We start from the raw sequence: 20,305 nt of genomic DNA, 5'->3' as shown, positions 1-20,305 counted from the left end.
TTTCTATTATGATATTTTATATTTATTCATATAGGAGTCAGAATTATACTCTGTTTCAGTGTGGAGACAATGGGGCACTGCGGTATACCTCTTCTTATTGCTCCCACAACTGATGCACAGATGGTGTGGAAAATCCATAGATAATTGCAGATACAGGAAACTCAACATTGTAACATTATAGGACCAAAAAACAAACAAACAGACACAGTCAGTAGAAAAGGAGAAGCTGTTTTAGGCACATGGGTTGTGAAATAGTGAACTTAAACAGATTGAAGGTTACCAGGAAAACAGCTGTTCAGGCTTGTTCATTCTCAATAGATAGGACAACTGTAAGGGGACAAAAAGAAGTCAAATGGAGGTCATGCTCATTTTTGAGCAGTCTGTTTGATCATTTATGAATAAAATAGAAGATGCATACAAGTCCGAAAGAAAATATATTTCTGTTGCTTTGGTAATGATGTGGGAGTATGCAACCTAATATCTTGATTTCTTTTAGACAAAAACACTAATTTGAATAACAATAATTGCAGATATTTTGTTCTTGGAAATGCATTTTCAGACATGTTTACCGGACTGGATGCTTAAATGACAGCTGATATGACACCTATGCAGAAAGGCACATCAGTATTTGTATACAGGCAGCAGGGGGTCATTTGTGAACCTCTGTGATTGACAGAGCAGGGTGACAAAACTCATTAGGTGGACAGAAATGGAGCAGCTGTAGAGCTTCCAGAGCACAGGATTCATTCCTGTATATATATATATATATATATATATATATATATATATATATTTAAAATTTTCCACATATTTCAAGATATTACCTGAAAAATGTAAGATGTTAAAAAAATGTTGGATTGTTTTTGTATATGTAATTACTTCACAACTGGTAAAAAAAAAAAAAAAAAAAAAAAATCTATGAATATGTGTAGCATGAATGCAATTCAGATAGGCTACATTCATCATGTTGACGATATTATGTGACATAATTTGAGACTCTTTGCTGCCATTCACAAATCTATATTCGGATGCAGCCATTGTCTTTGTTTCTTCTTCTTTCAGAGTATTTTCAGGTTTAAATTACACAACCAGTCAAAAGTATTTGAACAGTATGTAATGTTTTTTAAAGAAGTCTCTTCTGCTCACCAAGCCTGCATTTATTTGATCCAAAGTACAGCAAAAACAGAAAAGTTAAACAATATTTTTACTATTATTAATATTATTACTATTTTAGCTGCCTTCTATTTGAATATATCTTAACTTGTAATTTATTCCTGTGTTCAAAGTTAAATTTTCAGCATCATTACTCCAGCCTTCAGTGTCACGCTATCCTTCAGAAATCATTCTAATATGATGATCTGCTGTTCAAGAAACATTTATTATTCAATATTTAAAACAGTTGAGTACGGTCTTTTTCAGGATTCTTTGAAAGATCCACAGATCAGCATTTATCTGAATTAAATTAAATTAAATTTAAATTGATCAACATAGTGATGATAAATACATTTATAATATTACAAAAGATTTCTATTTCATAAAAATGCTGTTCTTCTGAACTTTCTATTCATTAAAGAAACTCAGCTGTTTTCAACATAATAATAAATGTTTTTTGAGGAGCAAATCAGAATATTAGAATGATTTCTAAAAAATCATGTTACACTGAAGATTGCAGTAATGATGCTAGAAAATCAGCTTCGAAATAACAGGAATAAATTACATTCTAAAATATATTCAAATAGAAAACCGTTATTTTAAATAGTAAAAATATTTCAGAATTGTACGGTCTTACTGTTCAAAAACTTTTGACTGGTTGTGTAGATTTTGAATCTTTTATTAGGTCTTTTGGGATTGTGGATATCCTTTGGTAGTTTAGAACATAAGGAGAAAATCAAACAGCTTTTTAAACAGTAATCTTGGACCGTCGGTTTGATAAGAGTTCCATGATTCTCACGCAAACACTGTCATTATGTAACTGGAATCAAACAAACTGAACCTAGTTACTTAGGCACAGAAATGGCAAACATTCATCTACACTCCCAGAAGGTCATCATCACTTTCACTAGCCAAATATCTAGCAACAGTTAAAACACGGTTATGGGGAGAATCTGCTGTTTTGTTTTGTCAATATTGGATTAGTTGCACAATAAGGGTCAAGGAAATGAGTAACAAGTTTTTTTTTTTTAAATAAACAGCTTATACATCCAAGACAAAGTTTGAGCCATGACTTTGGATTGGATTACGTAAACAGAAACAAACCGTTTACGTGCTTGACGGATCATACAACTATTGGACTCTTCAGTTTTCATTGTGTGAATCACAGATGTTATTTTATTTATATTGAAAGACACTCTTTATGCACTGATCCTTGCTTGCAAAAAAGTTTTAGCTGTTCTACTTGGTTAGACAACTAGTTTTTAGCTGGGTTTAGGCACTTAAATGTTTTCTTCAACAGGAATAAACTATCAACAATAATAGCAGGGATCTTTATTAATAGAGTTTTTTTCACTGGTGGCACTGAACATAAGCAACGCCACTGAACTGAACAAAACTTGCATATTTTGCTTCTGAAAGTGATAAAATATTGTCATGTTTGGACTATAGACTGCTAAAAGTTTGAACAAATAAAGGAGAAGAGTGCAAAAAACTGTCTGAGGAACAAAAGGCATTTGTGGTTGGCCAAACTCAACAAGAATTTCCAGGGCAAGAATCTTGACAACATTCATGTTTGTGCTTATCATTTCCAGATAGGTAGGTGAAATATCAGACTAATATCTTAATTAATATCACTTTTTACATATCTTTACTAACTATTAACTTTAGTTTGTCAAACTATTGTGCCCTTTCCTGCTTGCTAAGTACTTCTCTATATGATTTAGCAGCTTCCATACTTTTTTCAGTGGTTTAGACAGTATTTAGTAATAGGCTACATTAGCCATGCAAGATGCTGTTGTTTACATCTGAGTATCGCCAGTATGGCCTCGCATTCAGGTAACTGACTAAATAACCTAAATAAATAAATAAAGTGTTTTATTTTAATTTCATATTATTGATGACTTTAACATTTAGGCATATTTTCTTAGATAATACTTTGTAGAGCTTTGTTTACTATTTCTCTTAATTCAGAACAATACATTTCCGTCAGAATTTGTTTTTAAAGGAGTAGTTGACTTTCAGAACAAAAATTTACAGAAAATGTATTCACCTCCTTGTCATCCAAGATGTTCATGTCTTTCTTTCTTCAGTCATAAAGAAATTATGTTTTTTGAGGAAAACATTTCAGGATTTCTCTTCATATAATGGACTTCTATGGTGCCCCGAGTTTGAACTTCCAAAATGCAGCTTCAAATGACTTTAAAATATCACGGCCGAGGAAAAAAAGGTCTTATCTAGCAAAACTTATTTTCTAAAAAAAAAAAAATTTTTTTTTTTTTTTTAATATTTTAACTACAAATGCCCATCTTGTCTAGCTCTGTGTGTACTCTGTGTAGAGATTAAAAAGTATATAAATTGTAAATGTTTTTAGAAAATAACTGATCGTTTCACTAGATAAGACCCTCCTTCCTTGGCTGGGATCATTTAGAGCTCTCTGAAGCTGCATTTTGGAAGTTCAAACTCGGGGGCACCATAGAGGTCCATTATATGGAGAGAAATCCTGAAATGTTTAAGTCAAAAAACATAATTTCTTCACGACTGAAGAAAGACATGAACTTCTTGGATGACTAGTGGGTGAGTAGCCTACATTATCTGTACATTTTTGTTCTGAAAGTGAACTACTCCTTTAATTTCTTTTTTTTTTTTTAATAGCAAGCCTCTGCTGATTTTTTGTTGGCGGAAACTGAGGTTACCATGGTAATAACACAAAAAATAGCAAAAATTATTTGTCCGTTTTGGCTTTGCAAGCGGAAGTTTTACTCTGACACTTCCCGGAAGTTCTCCCAGACTGTTTTCGTTGCCAGAGGGGGTTTGAGTGCGAAAATGGCGACGTCTCGTCGCATTTCCCAGCAGCAACAACAACAAAACTTATCCTCCCCACCAAGACCCGACCCCAGTACCCTCACACCTTCAGAATCACCCACAGACACCGGCGGCACCGCGGCTGGTGAGGAGCCGGAAAGCATCGGGGATCCGGAGATCACTGCTGAAATCTCCGCTCCGCTCCTCAGCACCAGCAGCAGCAGCTCCAGCTCTAGCAGCACTAGCTCGTCTACCACCGGCGGGGGCAGTAGTGCGGGCTCTACTCCCGACTCCGGTAGTGCCAGTCCTGGAGGCAGCGTCTGCGGGACGAGTGGGGCTTTCAGGGAGCTGTTTGAGGCCTGCAGGAATGGGGACGTGTCTCGGGTGAAGAGGCTGGTGGATTCGGTCAATGTAAACGCAAAGGACATGGCTGGACGCAAGTCCACCCCGCTTCACTTCGCTGCAGGTAAATACAAATGTATAAATGTTTGCGATCAATCTGGACCTGGAAAGCAGCCAGGTAGACGGTTTGGGTCGCAAAGTAAACACTAAAATGGGGCTCGAGGGTTTTAAGGACATGGGGACAAGGGGAATAAAGTAGAGTTTGGCCAAGTTGGCCAACAGGACAATCATGCAACATCTAGTAGAAAGTTAACCACTCCGTGAGCTATATCGGTCTGCTCGTGTTTGTTTTCGTTTGATGCGTTGCCGAAAGTGAATAAAGTTCAACACACATACTGAATGAACCACAGTGCACTGGGAGATGATCGACAAAAGTAATAAACATCGTGTCAACGTTACAATTTCTCCTCAAATGTCCAAAATTAGTGTTTGCTTTGGTTTGCATGATTGTATGATAAACTGAAACCGGACCGTAGCATGCTATGTTACTTGTGATCCTCTAGAGCTGTCAAAACGATTAATACAAAACAAATGTAGCAAATGCTGTATTTGCTGCTTAAGTAAAATATTATGATAGTTTATTAGTTTATAGTTTATTTTAGGCCCAAAATTATAATTTTTTTTTTTTTTAAATAACGCAGGTTAAAATTAGTGATGGGAAGTTCGGCTCTTTTCAAAGATTCGGCTCTTTTGGCTCGGCTCCCTTAAAAGAGCCGGCTCTTATGGCTCCCAAATGGCTCTTTATTTAGTATCACTCAGAGCCTTCTATTTTAGCCCAATTTATCAATTGTGAATGTTTTGTGTATTGGTACGCAACTTTTTAATTCCTTATTTTTCATTTAAAAAAATACAGTTACTATTATTTAACATTTTAATAAAACTTTACTTGAACTCAACCACAGCATAACCTAAATAAAGGGAAAAGTCTTAACATATATAATAAACATATATAACAAAACACTTTTGTCTTTAGTGCAGGTTGGCATTGAGAAATATGAGATGCCTCAGCTTGGATGGGCTGATGCGATTTCTCCTCTCTGTAATTATTTGTCCTGTTTTTGAGAAGACTCTCTCTGAGGGCACCGATGTTGCAACAATGCAAAGTCTTCCTACCATTACCTTAACCAGGCGTCTGCACCCAGCTTTGCAGTCTCCAACATCATTGAAATGCAGCCAGATGCTGCTTTTTCGTTTTTCACTCATTTTTTCACTTTCTCCCAATGTACTCGCATTTAATGCCGTCTCCCCCCCTTCTCTCTGTCGCTCTGTGTACCTGGCCTGTACCACTACACTCGCTATCTTTAAAGCACGCACCCCCTTTCCTTCTTTCACATAATGGTACGATCCCGCCCCTACTTACTGCGGAAGATTCGGCTCTCCCCGACGGGAGTCGGTTCTTCTCGTTCGCTACAAAGAATTGGCTCTTAGAGCCGACTCGTTCGCGAACGACACATCACTAGTTAAAATACGGGAGATTTACGGGAAAATACTATTACGGGAGGATGGCGGGAAAGAAGGGTAAAATACGGGACTTTCCCGGCCAAAACGGGATACTTGACAGGTATGCAAGGAGGTTTTAAACTGTTTTCCAAATTAATAAAATGTTCAGTCTTCATTTTATTCTTAATTAGAAATCACTTTTTGTAAATGCAAATTGTTGAAGTCCTGATCCAGTAATCACAAATGGCTGAATATCTTAAAAAATATCAAAATTGTGAATTTTAGTCTATGTGCGGTTGTTTAGAGGCAGTTTTTAAACAAATGAAGGAGACATTTGATATGTCCCGCCCCAGCTTCCTGTTGCAGTAGGAAATATGTCCACACAGAAAGGAAAACTGCACTTGCCAAGACATTTAATGGATGGGTGTAATTCCTGAAGCCTACAAATAAATTTCTTGTTGGGATAAGCATGTCATCATTGCTTATAAGATGCTTATAATGCATTTCATCAATAAAATTATTGAATGATCCTCTTGCACACACATATTAATCACAGTTGTAGTCTACTGTGGGAAACTGGTTTATTTCCTTCCTCTTTATATCCAGTAGCAGTCTTTGTAACCAAAACAAACCGAAATGAAGTAGTTTTCTGTTGAAACAGGTTTTCATATCATGACTAAAATCATAGATAAGATTTGACAGTCAAGTGTGAAATGATTTTCTTGGTAGGCATGACTGATATGCACGTTGTAAACTTTGTAGAGATAAAAGAGCTCGATTAACCAATAGTTTTGTCTTGCAGGTTTTGGAAGGAAAGATGTTGTGGAACATCTCCTGCAGACGGGGGCGAATGTGCATGCGCGAGACGATGGCGGTTTGATCCCGCTGCACAACGCCTGTTCTTTCGGTCACGCCGAGGTGGTCAGCTTGTTGCTTTGTCAAGGAGCCGATCCCAATGCCAGAGACAACTGGAATTACACTCCGCTGCATGAAGCCGCCATCAAGGGCAAAATTGACGTATGCATTGGTAAGTTCCTCCTCTTCTGTATCTACGTTGATGACAATGCTATATCATCTGAAAAGCTGGCTAATGCATCCTGTTTCTCGAGTTGAGAGTGTTGGTTTGGATTGGGATGTGGAACATGTCCGCTTTGTAGATGGAGGAGACGAATGGTACAATTTCGCCTTAGTGAATTCTGAAGATGTATGGCTTTAATTTTTCCTGTGTTTTGCCTGAGGAACAGTTCTCAATAAGGGTTAATCATGTGGCATTCTTCTTGATTAGCTGCCGTGACTGACGCTATTACGCAGCGCTCAGTCATTAATCAGATCTTTACTGCTTGGTATTCATGAGAAAATTTAACATTGCATCTGAGGGGTGAAGAGGGCCAATAATGTGGCAGTGGAATGTCGTTCAACATTTCGGGCTTCTGTTTCCTGCATCACAATGGGCAGATCATGAAATAATCTGCTTGATGTGCTTCCCAGTCTGTGTTTTACCTAATTAGGCTGCGGGTTTGCGTCTAAGTTTGTTTCTGAAATAAAAAAGGTTTATAAAATTGTATTCGGATTGTGTGTGTGTGTGTTTTATTTCTTTTTTTTTTTTAGTTATCTGAATTTGTTCAAAAAGCACTCTTCTGCTCAAGGCAATCTTATCCAGAGTGCCACTTGCTACTTTTTTAGCATAATCCAATTAAATGGAAGAAAATTTCCAATTTAAAAACTTTGAGATAAGAATTATCTGCACAATCTTAGGGAGAATTCAGAGGCCTGAGGACACGTATGTAATTTCACATCTCTCAATCTTTTCAGATTGAAATAGATGTTCTCTGGCTTTTATCTTTTGCGCTTGTTCATCAGAAAAATTATTTTGGAGAGCTTTAGACAGGCCGAGTCATTCCATGTACAAGTAGACCTCCCATTTTTATACATCAGTCTGGAGTAGCTCATGCTGGAAATAAAACTTCTGTCCTTGAGATATTTCTGATTCAGTACTGATCATAACATTCTGCAAGATAGGCCTTAGAGGGACGTTGGTTCAAGTTGTAGATGTTTGCTGATGCGGGCAAAGCAGTTGGTTTGTTTTTTGTTATTATCCATTGCTTTAATGCCTACTAGGCAACCTCTGTTCAATGTCTTGATTGTTGCCGTCATCTCTGGTTGACGCCCTAATTGTTCTTAATCCTCAGGCTTGGTTTGGTTTTGATAGAGCCAGTAACTGAAGACCAAAAGAAACATTTAGCTTTACCAGGATGTTTGGACATGCCTTAACCAGAAGGTGTGTTTAAGTTCAGACAGGATGGCTTTGGTTATATTCTGTTACCATGCAATGGAACAGTTGAATGGTTTTTAATTAGCTTTTCTATTTATTTATTTTAGTTTATTAAAATAATCCTGCACTAGACAGACATTTTGGCCACTTTTTTATGTTTGTGCATGAGCACCATTTTAAAACATGTATTAGTTCCAATTTTTATGCACAAACATACATTCACACACTTCACGTTCAAACGTTTTGAAGGGAAAGGCTGTATTTGTTTAATAATAAATACAATAAAAACAGTAACATTGTGAAATTTTATTATAATTTAAAATAACTTCTGTTTTATTTTAAAATACAAATTTAAAATGAATATATAAATATAAAACATAATCCATTCCTGTGATGGCAAAGCTGATTTTCTGCACTCATTAGTCTTCTCTAGTCTTCAGTGTCACATGATCCTTTAGAAATCATTCTAAAATGCTGATTTGGAGCTTAAGAAATGTTTCTTATTGTTGAAGTTGAAAACAGTTTTGGCGCTTAATATTTTTGTGGAAATTGTGATCTGGCTTATTTCAGGATTTGATATAGATTAGAATGGCGCGATTAATATTTTTTTGTTTCAAATAGAAATCATGATTTTCCCACAATTCTGAACTAAGCAAAATAACAAGCCTTGGTGTTCACATGCCATACATCAAGTTCTCACACAGTGGGGGGAAAAAACGTTGCAGAGCAAAGAGGAAACTGACAACAGACAAGACAGAGCAGGTTATTTTGAAATGAAATAGGGGTCGCCCGATAAATGTTTTTCAGAGACGATACCGATTATTACAGATCAAGTAGACCGATAACCAATACTTTGAACTGATAAATATGTCTAGTGTAAAAATGAAATTTAATGTCAAAATTGAGAATAACAAGGGCTCTGACAAAAACTTTATTCAAATGTTTTTTAATTATTTTATCAGTAAATTGGTTTTAAAAATGACCGATACTGATAACCAAAAAATGCTTAATATCGGCACAGGCCGATAATCGGTCAAACACTAGTATGAAGACAAAGTGTCAGCTTTCAAATTTGGTCATTTTGTACAAAATTCAAACAATAAATACCAGTAAAAATGCTTTCTATCAATAATCGATAAATATTGATAACCATAAAAATGCTTAATATTGGCTCAGGTAATCGGCCAGGTTGATAATAGGTTAACCCCTAGTATGATTATTGGCCAGACCGATAATCGGTCGAACCCTAGTATGAAACAAAGTCTCAGCTTTTAAAATTTGTCATTTTTGTACGAAATTCAAACAATAAATACTGATAATCATGAAAATGCTTAATAACGATAAACAATAAATGCAGATAACCATAAAAATGCTTAACATCAGATCAATAATCGGGCGACCCCTAGTATGAAACAGCTCAGCTTTCAAAGTTAGTCATTTTGTATGAAATTCAAAACCATAAAATTGCTTAATATTGATAAGGATAATTGCCAGTAACCATAAAAATGCTTAATATCGGTACAGATAATCGGCTAGACAGATAATCGATTGGCCCCTAGTATGAAACAAAGTCTCTGCTTTCAAATTTGGTCATTTTGTATGAAATTCAAACAATAAATACCATTTTTGGCACTTTAAAATGTCGTAACAGATCGCTGGAGTGCCTCAGTTAAAATGCCACGTGAACTGATCATCTCATCTATTACTAGTTATAGCACAAAATAAACACGAATGAACATCAGAAGGTATCAAACGCGGAAAGACATAAATACACACCATTTTTCAAGTTCAAGTCCAATGACGTTAATTGACTTTCCTGTCTGGTTTGTTTGTCGGACAAAAATGACAGATTCGACGACATGATTGGTCAGATTGCCTGTCAGTCTAACTCCCTGTGAAGGGCCAATTGCCTCATTCTATTCAAAATTTTTTGAATTAATTAAATTTTTTTAATTGTTTGAATGAATAATTAAATGACTCACTTGTAAATACTTTACTTGGTTCATTATTGAATGAATCAGTGTCTTTGAATGAATCACTTAAATAAATGATTCAATGGCAAACAATGGCATTCGTCAACATTGTAATCAACAAACATTATTCGAAGTGCCAATTTGAAGCGGAAATTACTTTCAAAGGATGATTCATCAGAGACATCAGTGTTTATATACAAACTGCAAACTTTTATCTCAATACCTTTGTGATAATGATTCGGCACTGCAAACACAAGATTGAATGTTCTGATATGACTTTGTCAAAGGTTTAATCATTTTCATTTAGAATTAAGATTGCGTGGGAGTTTAAATCAAGATCGGATCTTTTAACGATTAATTGTGCAAGTCCACTTGTGATCAATTTAATGCAGCATTGCTGTTTAGCTTTTCCCAATCTTATGAAAAGTAGTGTGTGTGTGTGTGTGTGTGTGTGTGTGTGTGTGTGTGTGAATAATAAACAGCACTTGGCTATTTTTTCCCCTTTAGAAGCTTTTTTCCCTCCTAATCCTTTTGGCACCCAACAAGTGTTGTCACCTTTGCCCTTTGTTTTATAATGAATAAATAATAAGCATCTCCTCTGCTAATTAGGATTGCTGCTGGCCTCCACTCATTAATTTTTGTGCCCATCAGCCCAAAGCTGCAGGGGGGCTTTTTGAAATTAGAGGTCGTGCCGTCATTCCTTGCCTCAAAGATGGATGACGATAATGGTGACAGCATGTTTTAATTTTTATTTCTGCCTCTCCACCTTGCTCCTGACTCTTTTACCGGATGAACAAGTTTGATCTCCCTACTTTCGTAGCCTTGAGCTGTAACCATCCACTCTTATTTTTCAATGCGGCTAACCGGTATTGCACACGCTAGGGATAAAATTAACAATCAATAAATTGATTAATCACAAACGTCCACAGCACACACCTTCAGTCCCGGATATTATTTGTACGTGCCCGTGTGCATGTTTGTAAGCCCTGCGAGTCATTTCTTCCATTCCCTTCTGGGTTTATCAAATTGCTAATGATTTCACTTGGCACTAATGGCCATTTTCACCGTTGTCTAAGTATGTCGAGAAATTTAATGAATGGCAGCTTGCAGAGATGGCTGCGTCTGATATATGCGTGAATGCGAGAGTCTCTGAATGCTGTTAGAACAGCAGGGATTTGTACATGGTTATGCATTAACCCAAGCACCCATGTTCTCTCTGAAGCTCTCAGTTAATCGGCCCTCTCAGTGTTCGGTCGTAATTACCTTACTCTGCTGATCACACTCCAACCACCAATTACTAGCTGTTGTTTATTCAGAAGGTCCTTGTGACCAACTGTAGGTCTCGGCACCTGTTTTAATGCTGTCAGTTCTGAATGTTTTTCATTTGTATTATGAGCACATATTTTCGCATGTTTATTTCAGGGTCAGTGACATAAAAGAATGTACATGATAAAGAAAGTAATGTACTTTGTTTTATATGTGAGTTTTCACATTGTAATCATTATTTTTTAAGAACATCTTCTAGAGTTAATGACAAAAAGGTGAAATGAAAAAGTCTTATAAAAATGTACATGTACCACATTTTTTAAATGTACTTTAAACATTGTTTTATTCTCTTTTAAATAGGAATGCACCAAATAAAAATTCTGAACTGAAAATTCTGGATCCACTTGGCCGAAATTTGATCAAAAATACAGCGAAAACAGTGCTATTGTGAATTCTTTTTACAACATATAATTATTAATTATTAAAATAACACTTTTTAAAATGTAATTTATTTCTGTGATGGCAAAGCAACATTTACAGCAACCATTACTCCGGTCTTCAGTTTCACACAATTCTTTACTATACTGATTTGCTGTATAAGAAACATTTCTTCTTATTATAAGTGTTGAAAACAGTTGTGCTGCTTAATATATTTGTGATATAAAAATGTAAAATTATTAATGTCATTATTGTAATTTTTGGTCAATTTAATGCCCCCTTACTACATAAAAAATAATAAAATAAAATAAAAATTAACTTTTTTTAACTATTTTTTTCTGGTTGATGTAGATATTTCTTATTTTCTAGATTTTTTTAATTTTAATTTTAAATTTTTTTGCGGCAATGCTGTAATTAACATGCCATAAATAAGATGAGCCATGATAGTCGATAAACTGTACAAAAAACAATATTTTTATTTATTTATTGAAATGCTTTTGAGTAATTATTTATTATAATATCAAAATAAAAAATAATTTTGTAAATCTTTTTAATTTAACTCTGAATTTAAAAAAAAAGCCAATAAAATAACCACACTTCTTTTTCTCCCCCCCCCCCCCCCCTTTTTTAAAGTAAAGCAATGAAAAGAGACAGAAAATGTTTATGTTAAATATTATTTTTATTTAGCTAATCTTTTTGGCTGTTTTTCTCTTTGTGCCAAATACTGAAAATGCCAAATTTTCATTGCATTCCTACTTTTAAAGAAAAGTTTAGGTCTGCTAACTTTAAAAAAGTCATTTAGTGTAATAAATGAGTGTACACACCTTAAATATTAAAACATTATTTATTTTTTTAAAAATCAAGGTGGAAGTATTTTTTTTACAAGTGTCATAAACTATTATTTAAAAAATATTAACATATTTTTGAGATGGTTGCACCACATGACATTTTAACGATCATTATAGTCATAAAGTCAAATTATCTGCACAGGCGGCACAGAAGTTCTTCTGAAGCTGCATTTAAGTGTCTTTACACTTATATTTTGATACTAGATGCTAAGGTGGATATGAGAAGGCATAATTTAGTCTGGCTTTGATGCAGCATTGTGTCTTTTACACTGGATCTTGAGCTGGTACAGAGCAGCCTTAAAGGGATAGTTCACCCAAAAATGAAAATTTGATGTTTATCTGCTTACCCCCAGGGCATCCAAGATGTAGGTGACTTTGTTTCCTCAGAAAAACACAAACGAAGATTTTTAGTGAAAACCGATGCAGTCTGCCAGCCTTATCATGGACGTGGATGGGCACCAAACCTTTAAAAGTAAACAAAAGCATGCACAGACAAATCCAAATTACACCCTGCGGCTCGTGACGATACATTGATGTCCTAAGACACGAAACGATCGGTTTTTGTGAGAAACTGAACAGTATTTATATCATTTTTTACCTTTGATACACAGCCACGTCCATCTGTCATGTGCACGAGATCATCATCCGGCTTGTGACATGTGAACGCGCTCTGGAGTAGAATACGCAAACTCTGTAAGCGATCTGTCGCATGTATACGACACACTCATTGTTTACACAGTGCACAGAGATTGTGGGTATAGCGGCTATTCAAAATAGTAATTACTTGCGCGTATCCTGATTGTTTAAACCGATTTAAAGCTAAAAGATCATCCGGGACTTTTCACTGATTTCCCCTTACGGCGTTTGCGTATTCTACGCTAGAGCGCGTGCTCATGTGACGTTACTGATGCCAAACTCGTGCTCATGACAGATGGACGTGGCTGTGTATCAAAGGTAAAAAATGAAATAAATACTGTTCAGTTTCTCGCAAAAACCGATCGTTTCGTGTCTTAAGACATCAATGCATCATCACGAGCCGCAGGGTGTAATTTGGATTTGTCTGTGCATGTTTTTGTTTACTTTTAAAGGTTTGGTGCCCATCCACGTTCATGATAAGGCTGGCAGACTGCACCGGTTTTCGTTAAAAATCTTCGTTTGTGTTTTTCTGAGGAGACAAAGTCACCTACATCTTGGATGCATTGGGGGTAAGCAGATAAACATCAAATTTTCATTTTTGGGTGAACTATCCCTTTACATTTACATTTACATTTACATTTATTCATTTAGCCGACGCTTTTATCCAAAGCGACTTACAATTGGGAATACAACAAGTGATTCATCCTAAGGAGGCAGATCAACATAGGAAGTGTTCAAAAATACCATATATCAGGCGTTGTTAGAAGAGTGCAGGCTAGAAGGAGAAGATCAAGAAAGAGAGGAAAAACAGGCTAGAAGGGAGGATTTTTTTTTTTTTTTTTTTTTTTTTTTTTTTTTTATTGAGTCAGATAGTGTCGAAAAAGATGGGTTTTCAGCAGTCGTTTGAAAGCTGTTAAGGAGTCTGCATTCCGGATAGGGGTGGGAAGATCATTCCACCAGGCAGGAACGTTGAACGAGAATGTTCTGGACAGTGATTTAATACCTCTCTGTGGTGGTACAATGAGGCGTCTTTCACTAGAGGATCTCAGTCTTCTGGAAGGAGTGTAGATGTGTAGTAGTGAATGGAGGTAGGCAGGTGATGATCCGGTGGCTGTCCTATAGGCCAGCATCAGTGTCTTGAATTTGATGCGTGCTGTAACCGGTAGCCAGTGCAGGGATATGAAGAGAGGTGTAACATGGGCCTTTTTGGGCTCGTTGAAGACCAGTCGTGCTGCTGCATTCTGAATCATTTGTAGAGGCTTGATTGTACATGCTGGAAGACCAGCTAAAAGAGCATTGCAGTAGTCCAGCCTGGAAATGACCAGGGCCTGGACGAGGAGTTGTGTAGCATGCTCTGTTAGGAAGGGCCTGATCTTTCTGATGTTGTACAATGCAAACCTGCAAGATCGAGCGGTCTTAGCTATGTGGTCTTTAAAAGTCAGTTGGTTGTCAAAGATAACACCCAGATTTCTGGCTGAAGTTGATGGGGTAATTGTTGATGAACCTAACTGGATGGAGAAGTCATGCTGTAGAGATGGAGTGGCAGGAAAGATAAGGAGTTCCGTCTTTGCTAGATTGAGCTGTAGATGGTGTTCCTTCATCCATGCAGAGATATCCGCTAGGCAACCTGAGATCCGTGCAGCTACCGATGGATCGTCTGGTTTGAAAGAAAGATAGAGCTGTGTGTCATCAGCATAGCAATGGTAGGAGAAGCCATGTGCCTGTATGATGGGGCCCAGAGATGTAGTGTATATGGAGAAGAGGAGAGGTCCAAGAACTGAACCCTGAGGAACCCCAGTGACCAGTTGATGAGTTTTGGATACCTCGCCTCCCCAGGCCACTCTGAAAGACCTACCAGAGAGGTAGGATTTGAACCAGCGAAGTGAAGTCCCTGTAATACCCAGCATTGAGAGGGTGGACAGGAGGATCTGGTAATTCACAGTGTCAAAAGCTGCAGATAGGTCCAGCAAGATGAGTACCGATGATTTGGACTCAGCTTTTGCCGTCCGCAAGGCTTCAGTGACAGACAGTAGCGCAGTCTCAGTTGAATGGCCGCTTCTGAACCCTGATTGGTTAGAGTCCAGTAGATTGTTCTGTGAGAGGAATAAGGATAGCTGGTTGAAAACAGCCCGTTCCAGTGTTTTTGCTATGAATGGAAGGAGGGAGACAGGTCTGTAGTTGTCTATGAGTGAGGAGTTAAGTGTAGGTTTTTTGAGCAGTGGGGTTACCCGGGCCTGCTTAAATGTAGTGGGAAAAGTGCCTGTGAGAAGAGATGTGTTGATGATGTGTGTGAGCGCCGGTAGGATTGTAGGGGAGATTGCTTGGAGAAGGTGTGAGGGGATAGGATCTAAAGGACATGTCGTCGGATGGCTGGAGAGGAAAAGTTTGGTTACTTCTGCCTCCGAGCAAGGACAGAAGGAGAAGTGGGGGGTTCCAGCCGTGATTGTGGTCAATTTTAGTTCCTGTATGTGTGGAGCTGAGAACTTATTATTGATCGATGTAGTTTTGTCTGTAAAAAATGTGGCAAAATCATCAGCTGTTATAGAAGTTGTGGGAGGTGGTGGAGGGGGACAAAGCAGTGTATTAAATGTTTTGAAAAGGTTGCGTGCGTCCGGGGAATTGTTGATCCTGTTGTGGAAGTATGAAGATTTGGCTGTATGTACTTGGGTAGCGAAAGATGAGAGCATAGACCGATACATACTGAGGTCGGATGGATCCTTAGATTTGTGCCATTTTCTCTCAGCTGCCCTAAGTTTGGAACGATGCTCACGAAGAACATCGGATAACCAAGGGGTTGTCGGAGCAGATCGTGCTGGCCTGGAGGAGAGAGGGCATATAGCATCTAGACAGGAGGTAATAGTGGAGCATAAGGTGTCAGTTGCTGCATTAGTGTCCAGGGATGAGAAGTGAGTAGGAGAGGGAAGGGAGGAGGATACTAAAGAAGAAAGATGGGAGTGTGAGAGAGAGCGTAGGTTTCTTCTAAAAGTAACAGGTAGAGGGGTTGGGAGTGCACAAGTAGCAAGATGTAGGTCAAATGTAATGAAGAAGTGGTCAGAGATGTGTAGGGGTTTGACCACAATATTGTCTGAAATACAATTTCGCATGTAAATGAGATCAAGTTGGTTGCCAGATTTATGAGTGCATGTAGTGATAACACGTTGTAGATCAAATGAGGCTAGAAGTGAATTGAAGTCAGCAGCATAGGGTTTGTCAAGGTGAATGTTGAGGTCCCCAAAGACTAGAAGTGGGCTGCCATCCTCTGGAAACGAGGACAGCAGCCCATCCAGCTCTTCTAAGAAGATGCCAAGTTGAGTAGGAGGGCGGTAGATTACCACAATGTGGAGTTCGATAGGAGATGTTACAGTGATTGTATGAGATTCAAATGAACTATAATTGCATAGAGGAGAATGGGTTGAGTATTTCCAGTTGTTAGAAATAAGAAGTCCCGTCCCCCCACCCCTTCCAGTCTGACGAGGGGTGTGAGAGAAGGAAAAGTTATTAGAAAGAGCAGCTGGGGTTGCAGAGTCTTCTGGACGAATCCAGGTCTCAGTCAAGCCTAGAATGCTCAAACCAGATTGCACAGAAAATGCTGAAATGAAGTCAGATTTGTTGACAGCTGATTGACAGTTCCAGAGTCCAACCGTGAAAGAGAAAGGTTCAGTGGAAGAAGTGTCGATAGGACGCAGGTTAGATATATTGCGTCGGCGTGTGCGTGTGATATTAGTGCGGTGTGAAGAGACCACCGGAATGAGTTGGAAACACATGATAGAGGAGGACAGAAAGAAGAGTGAAATAAAGGAAAGGAGTACTTAAGTGCGTTGTCGGTGTCGTTGCTCGGAGAAGTCGCGCAGGAAAAGTCGCAGTCTTTACTTTCGTCGGTCTTCACGCGAGGAGGCTGAACGCTTCCGCTGACGCTTCAGCGTCAGCTGTTCTGACGCAGTTAAATAGACAACCAAACAGTGCTTCAATGATAAAAGCTAGGGACGCCTCCTAGGCTCAGTGAGCCGCGAATGTCTCGCCCGCACGCAAAATGGCTCAATCGAAACTCAAAAAGCAACAGCTTCGCACTTGTAATAGCTCCAGAAGGGAACGATATGACAAAAACAAAAGCTTCCCTTGGCCGTACGCTCAGTTATCAATTTTAATGATTGCAATAAAAACTAGAATTTAAAGCAAAAACAATCGCAGGACAAATAACAGAAGAACACTCCTTTTCTAACAGTGAATAGATGTAAATAAAACAAACGAATAATTAAATAGAACAACAGAGTACTTTAAGAAGCAGCTCAAAATTAATATTAACGAATAAGTGAATAGAAACTACAGAGTGCGTTTTAGAAGCAGCTCAAATTTAATATTAACCAATAAGTAAATAGAAACTACAGAGTGCGTTTTAGAAGCAGCTCAAATTTAATATTAACCAATAAGTAAATAGAAACTACAGAGTGCGTTTTAGAAGCAGCTCAAAATTAATATTAACCAATAAGTAAATAGAAACTACAGAGTGCGTTTTAGAAGCAGCTCAAATTTAATATTAACCAATAAGTGAATAGAAACTACAGAGTGCTTAAGAGAACAGCGGCTTAAAATTAATACTTAGGAATAAGTAATTAAACAGAAACGACAAAGTGCTTTTAGCAGCAACTCTAAGTAACGACCGCCTAGTGAAATAGTATTAAAGTAGACACTTACGCGCCGTCGTTCTTTCTCGTCTGAGGACTGAACTCACTAAGTATTGAGAATACTTATCCTTTAAAGTGATAGTTTGTCCAAAAATGAAAATTCTGTCATTAATTACTCACCGTCATGTCGTTCCAAACTTGTAAAGCCTTCGTTCATCTTCAGAACACAAATTAAGATATTTTTGATGAAATCCGAGAGCTTTCTGACCCTGCATAGACAGCAACACAATGTTCAAGGCTTAGAAAGGTAGTAAGGACATTGTTAAAATAGTCCATGTGACATCAGTGGTTCAACCGCAATGTTACAAAGCTACGAGAATACTTATTGTGCCCAAAGAAAAAAAACGACTTTATTCAATCAAATGCAGTGTATTTTTGAATAAATAAATACATTCAGGCAAACAAATTAGCATTATTTCTTTGGCACTCAAGTATGTGTAAGCATGCAGACAGCGTAGATGCATCTCGTAGGGAGGGGGGCCGCCTGGAGCGCGGAGGTTACGATGATGTCCCCTCGATGCCTGTCGCCTGATGGATAGGCAAGCTGTCATAAGCACGCCAACGAATTTTAATCACCCCATCGCAGTCGTGCTTCCAACACTTCCAACCCTCTGTGCCCACCCGCCCCACGGCAGCCACCGCTCAAGTGCTTTCATGACACCAGTGTATGCAAATGTAGTCTCTGTGGGGCCTTTAGTGCATATTAATTTGACTGAGAGGGCTGATGGTAGCTGTATCTTCCCTCTTAGCCAAGCCGTTTTCCTCAGCCCATGATTTTTTGCCTCAAACCCACAGTTCTCCCTTGATGCAGTGGTGTATTTCACACAGGTTTAATGCTTGTCAAAACTGTGTTTTTCTGATGAGAAATGGATGACCTATGAGTCACCGGCATAGCAGTAGCATCACAATCATACTCGCGCAACGCAAGATTGCTCTCCCTTTTTAGGTACAAGCTTCTTTGCCAGGATTCACAAACAAATCCAAACAAAACACTTGGTTTTTCACAAGCTTTCAAAGATTTAACGCTAGTGTTTTGAGAACAGCGTTCTTGTTAAGCTTATGCTTTGTTGTTTTAGACGGTCTCAACATGATGGTCAATGCCACTGTCATTCAAAGGTTTGTCAGTATGATTTTATTAAAATGTTTTTAAAAGAAGTCTTTATTTTCAATATCTGAGGTAAACTAACTGTTGTTGCTTTCAGTATGGCTATAAAGGTCACGCAAAATGATATTCAAACTCACATTAGACACTTAAGCCTCATTCAGACTGTCAGCCCAAATCTGATTTTGTCCATATCTGGATAGAATCGGATTTGAATAACTGACTGTCCACACAGTCCTATCGCAATTGTTCAAATCCGATTTGTCTGTCCATAAGCACTCTTGCGTTTTACGGAATGTGCGTTGGTTTCTATGTCAATGCCTTTGTGTTGTAATGCCAACGCTAAAATCGACAATAACAGCGATACAGTTTGCAAAATAGATGTTGTCTTGCGATATGACAACGTTGCCTTTGCACTGGATTATATTCATCTTCTAAAGCAGCGGCAGGAAGCTGGAATGTGCAAATTTATTCTGTGCTGCCGTCTCCGCTGGTTTCCAAACACAAAGAGGTGTGTATACTAGCCGTATATTGTCTTTTCCCGCTTGACTTCGCAACAACGCAAGCTTGTTTCTGCAAAGACGTTTATGATGTTTTCCACAAAAACGTCTGACGTGTTTACGTTTTACATGGCGTGAAAACGTGAAAAAGCTTCGCCAAATCCTATCTGAGGGGTCAGACTGAAAAGGATTTCCAGGAATCCGATTTGAATAGTATTCCAAACCACATACGAATGTAGCTCGAAACGGATTTGATCAAATCGGATTTCATGTAGTTCGTTGCTGTTCAGACTACCTGAATATGATCAGATTTCAATCGGATTTGCGTAAAAATCGGATTTGGGTTGACAGTCTGAACAAGGCTTTAAAATAGAAATTTTGTGTGTCGCCTAGTTAGAACAAAAACTCAGAATAACATGGAAAAGATACATTTTATCGCGTATTGTGGAGTGTCGCGTGTTAGGTGTAGTACGTTATTTTAAAATGTCACAGAGCATTAGAGTTATAGTGCCACTCAATGGACATTTCAAGTCGGAACTGCGGTGACTGATACAAAATCAACGTCATATAAAACGTATCATATGTACGTACCATAGTTTCCTGGGAAAAAAACGAACACTCTTTTAGAGCCAAGTATTTTAAGTATTTTGCGTCTTGTGAAAAAATCCCCACAGGTACGTTTATATGAGATCAAGTAAATTTTTTTAAGTTGAGAAGATGGGCAATGATTGTTGACAAACTGTACAATAGTGTTGCATGACATACTAGTACTAAAAGGAATCACGATACCCT

General features: G+C 37.9%; 1 protein-coding gene across 1 annotated transcript in view; it reads left to right on the top strand.

Moving 5' to 3' along the window:
- The first annotated feature begins 3,963 nt into the window (after positions 1–3,963).
- tnksa (tankyrase, TRF1-interacting ankyrin-related ADP-ribose polymerase a) overlaps positions 3,964–20,305 on the top strand; it is a 154,521-nt gene continuing 138,179 nt past the window's right edge. Inside the window, exons 1-2 of the mRNA XM_073824012.1 lie at positions 3,964–4,420; positions 6,599–6,823. Coding sequence (XP_073680113.1) covers positions 3,976–4,420; positions 6,599–6,823 — 670 coding nt within the window. The 5' untranslated portion in view covers positions 3,964–3,975. The remainder of the gene's footprint in view (positions 4,421–6,598; positions 6,824–20,305) is intronic.

This window comes from Garra rufa, chromosome 19, assembly GCF_049309525.1.
Source record: "Garra rufa chromosome 19, GarRuf1.0, whole genome shotgun sequence".
Classification (NCBI taxonomy): domain Eukaryota; kingdom Metazoa; phylum Chordata; class Actinopteri; order Cypriniformes; family Cyprinidae; genus Garra; species Garra rufa.
This window is presented reverse-complemented; position numbering and strand designations above follow the sequence as displayed.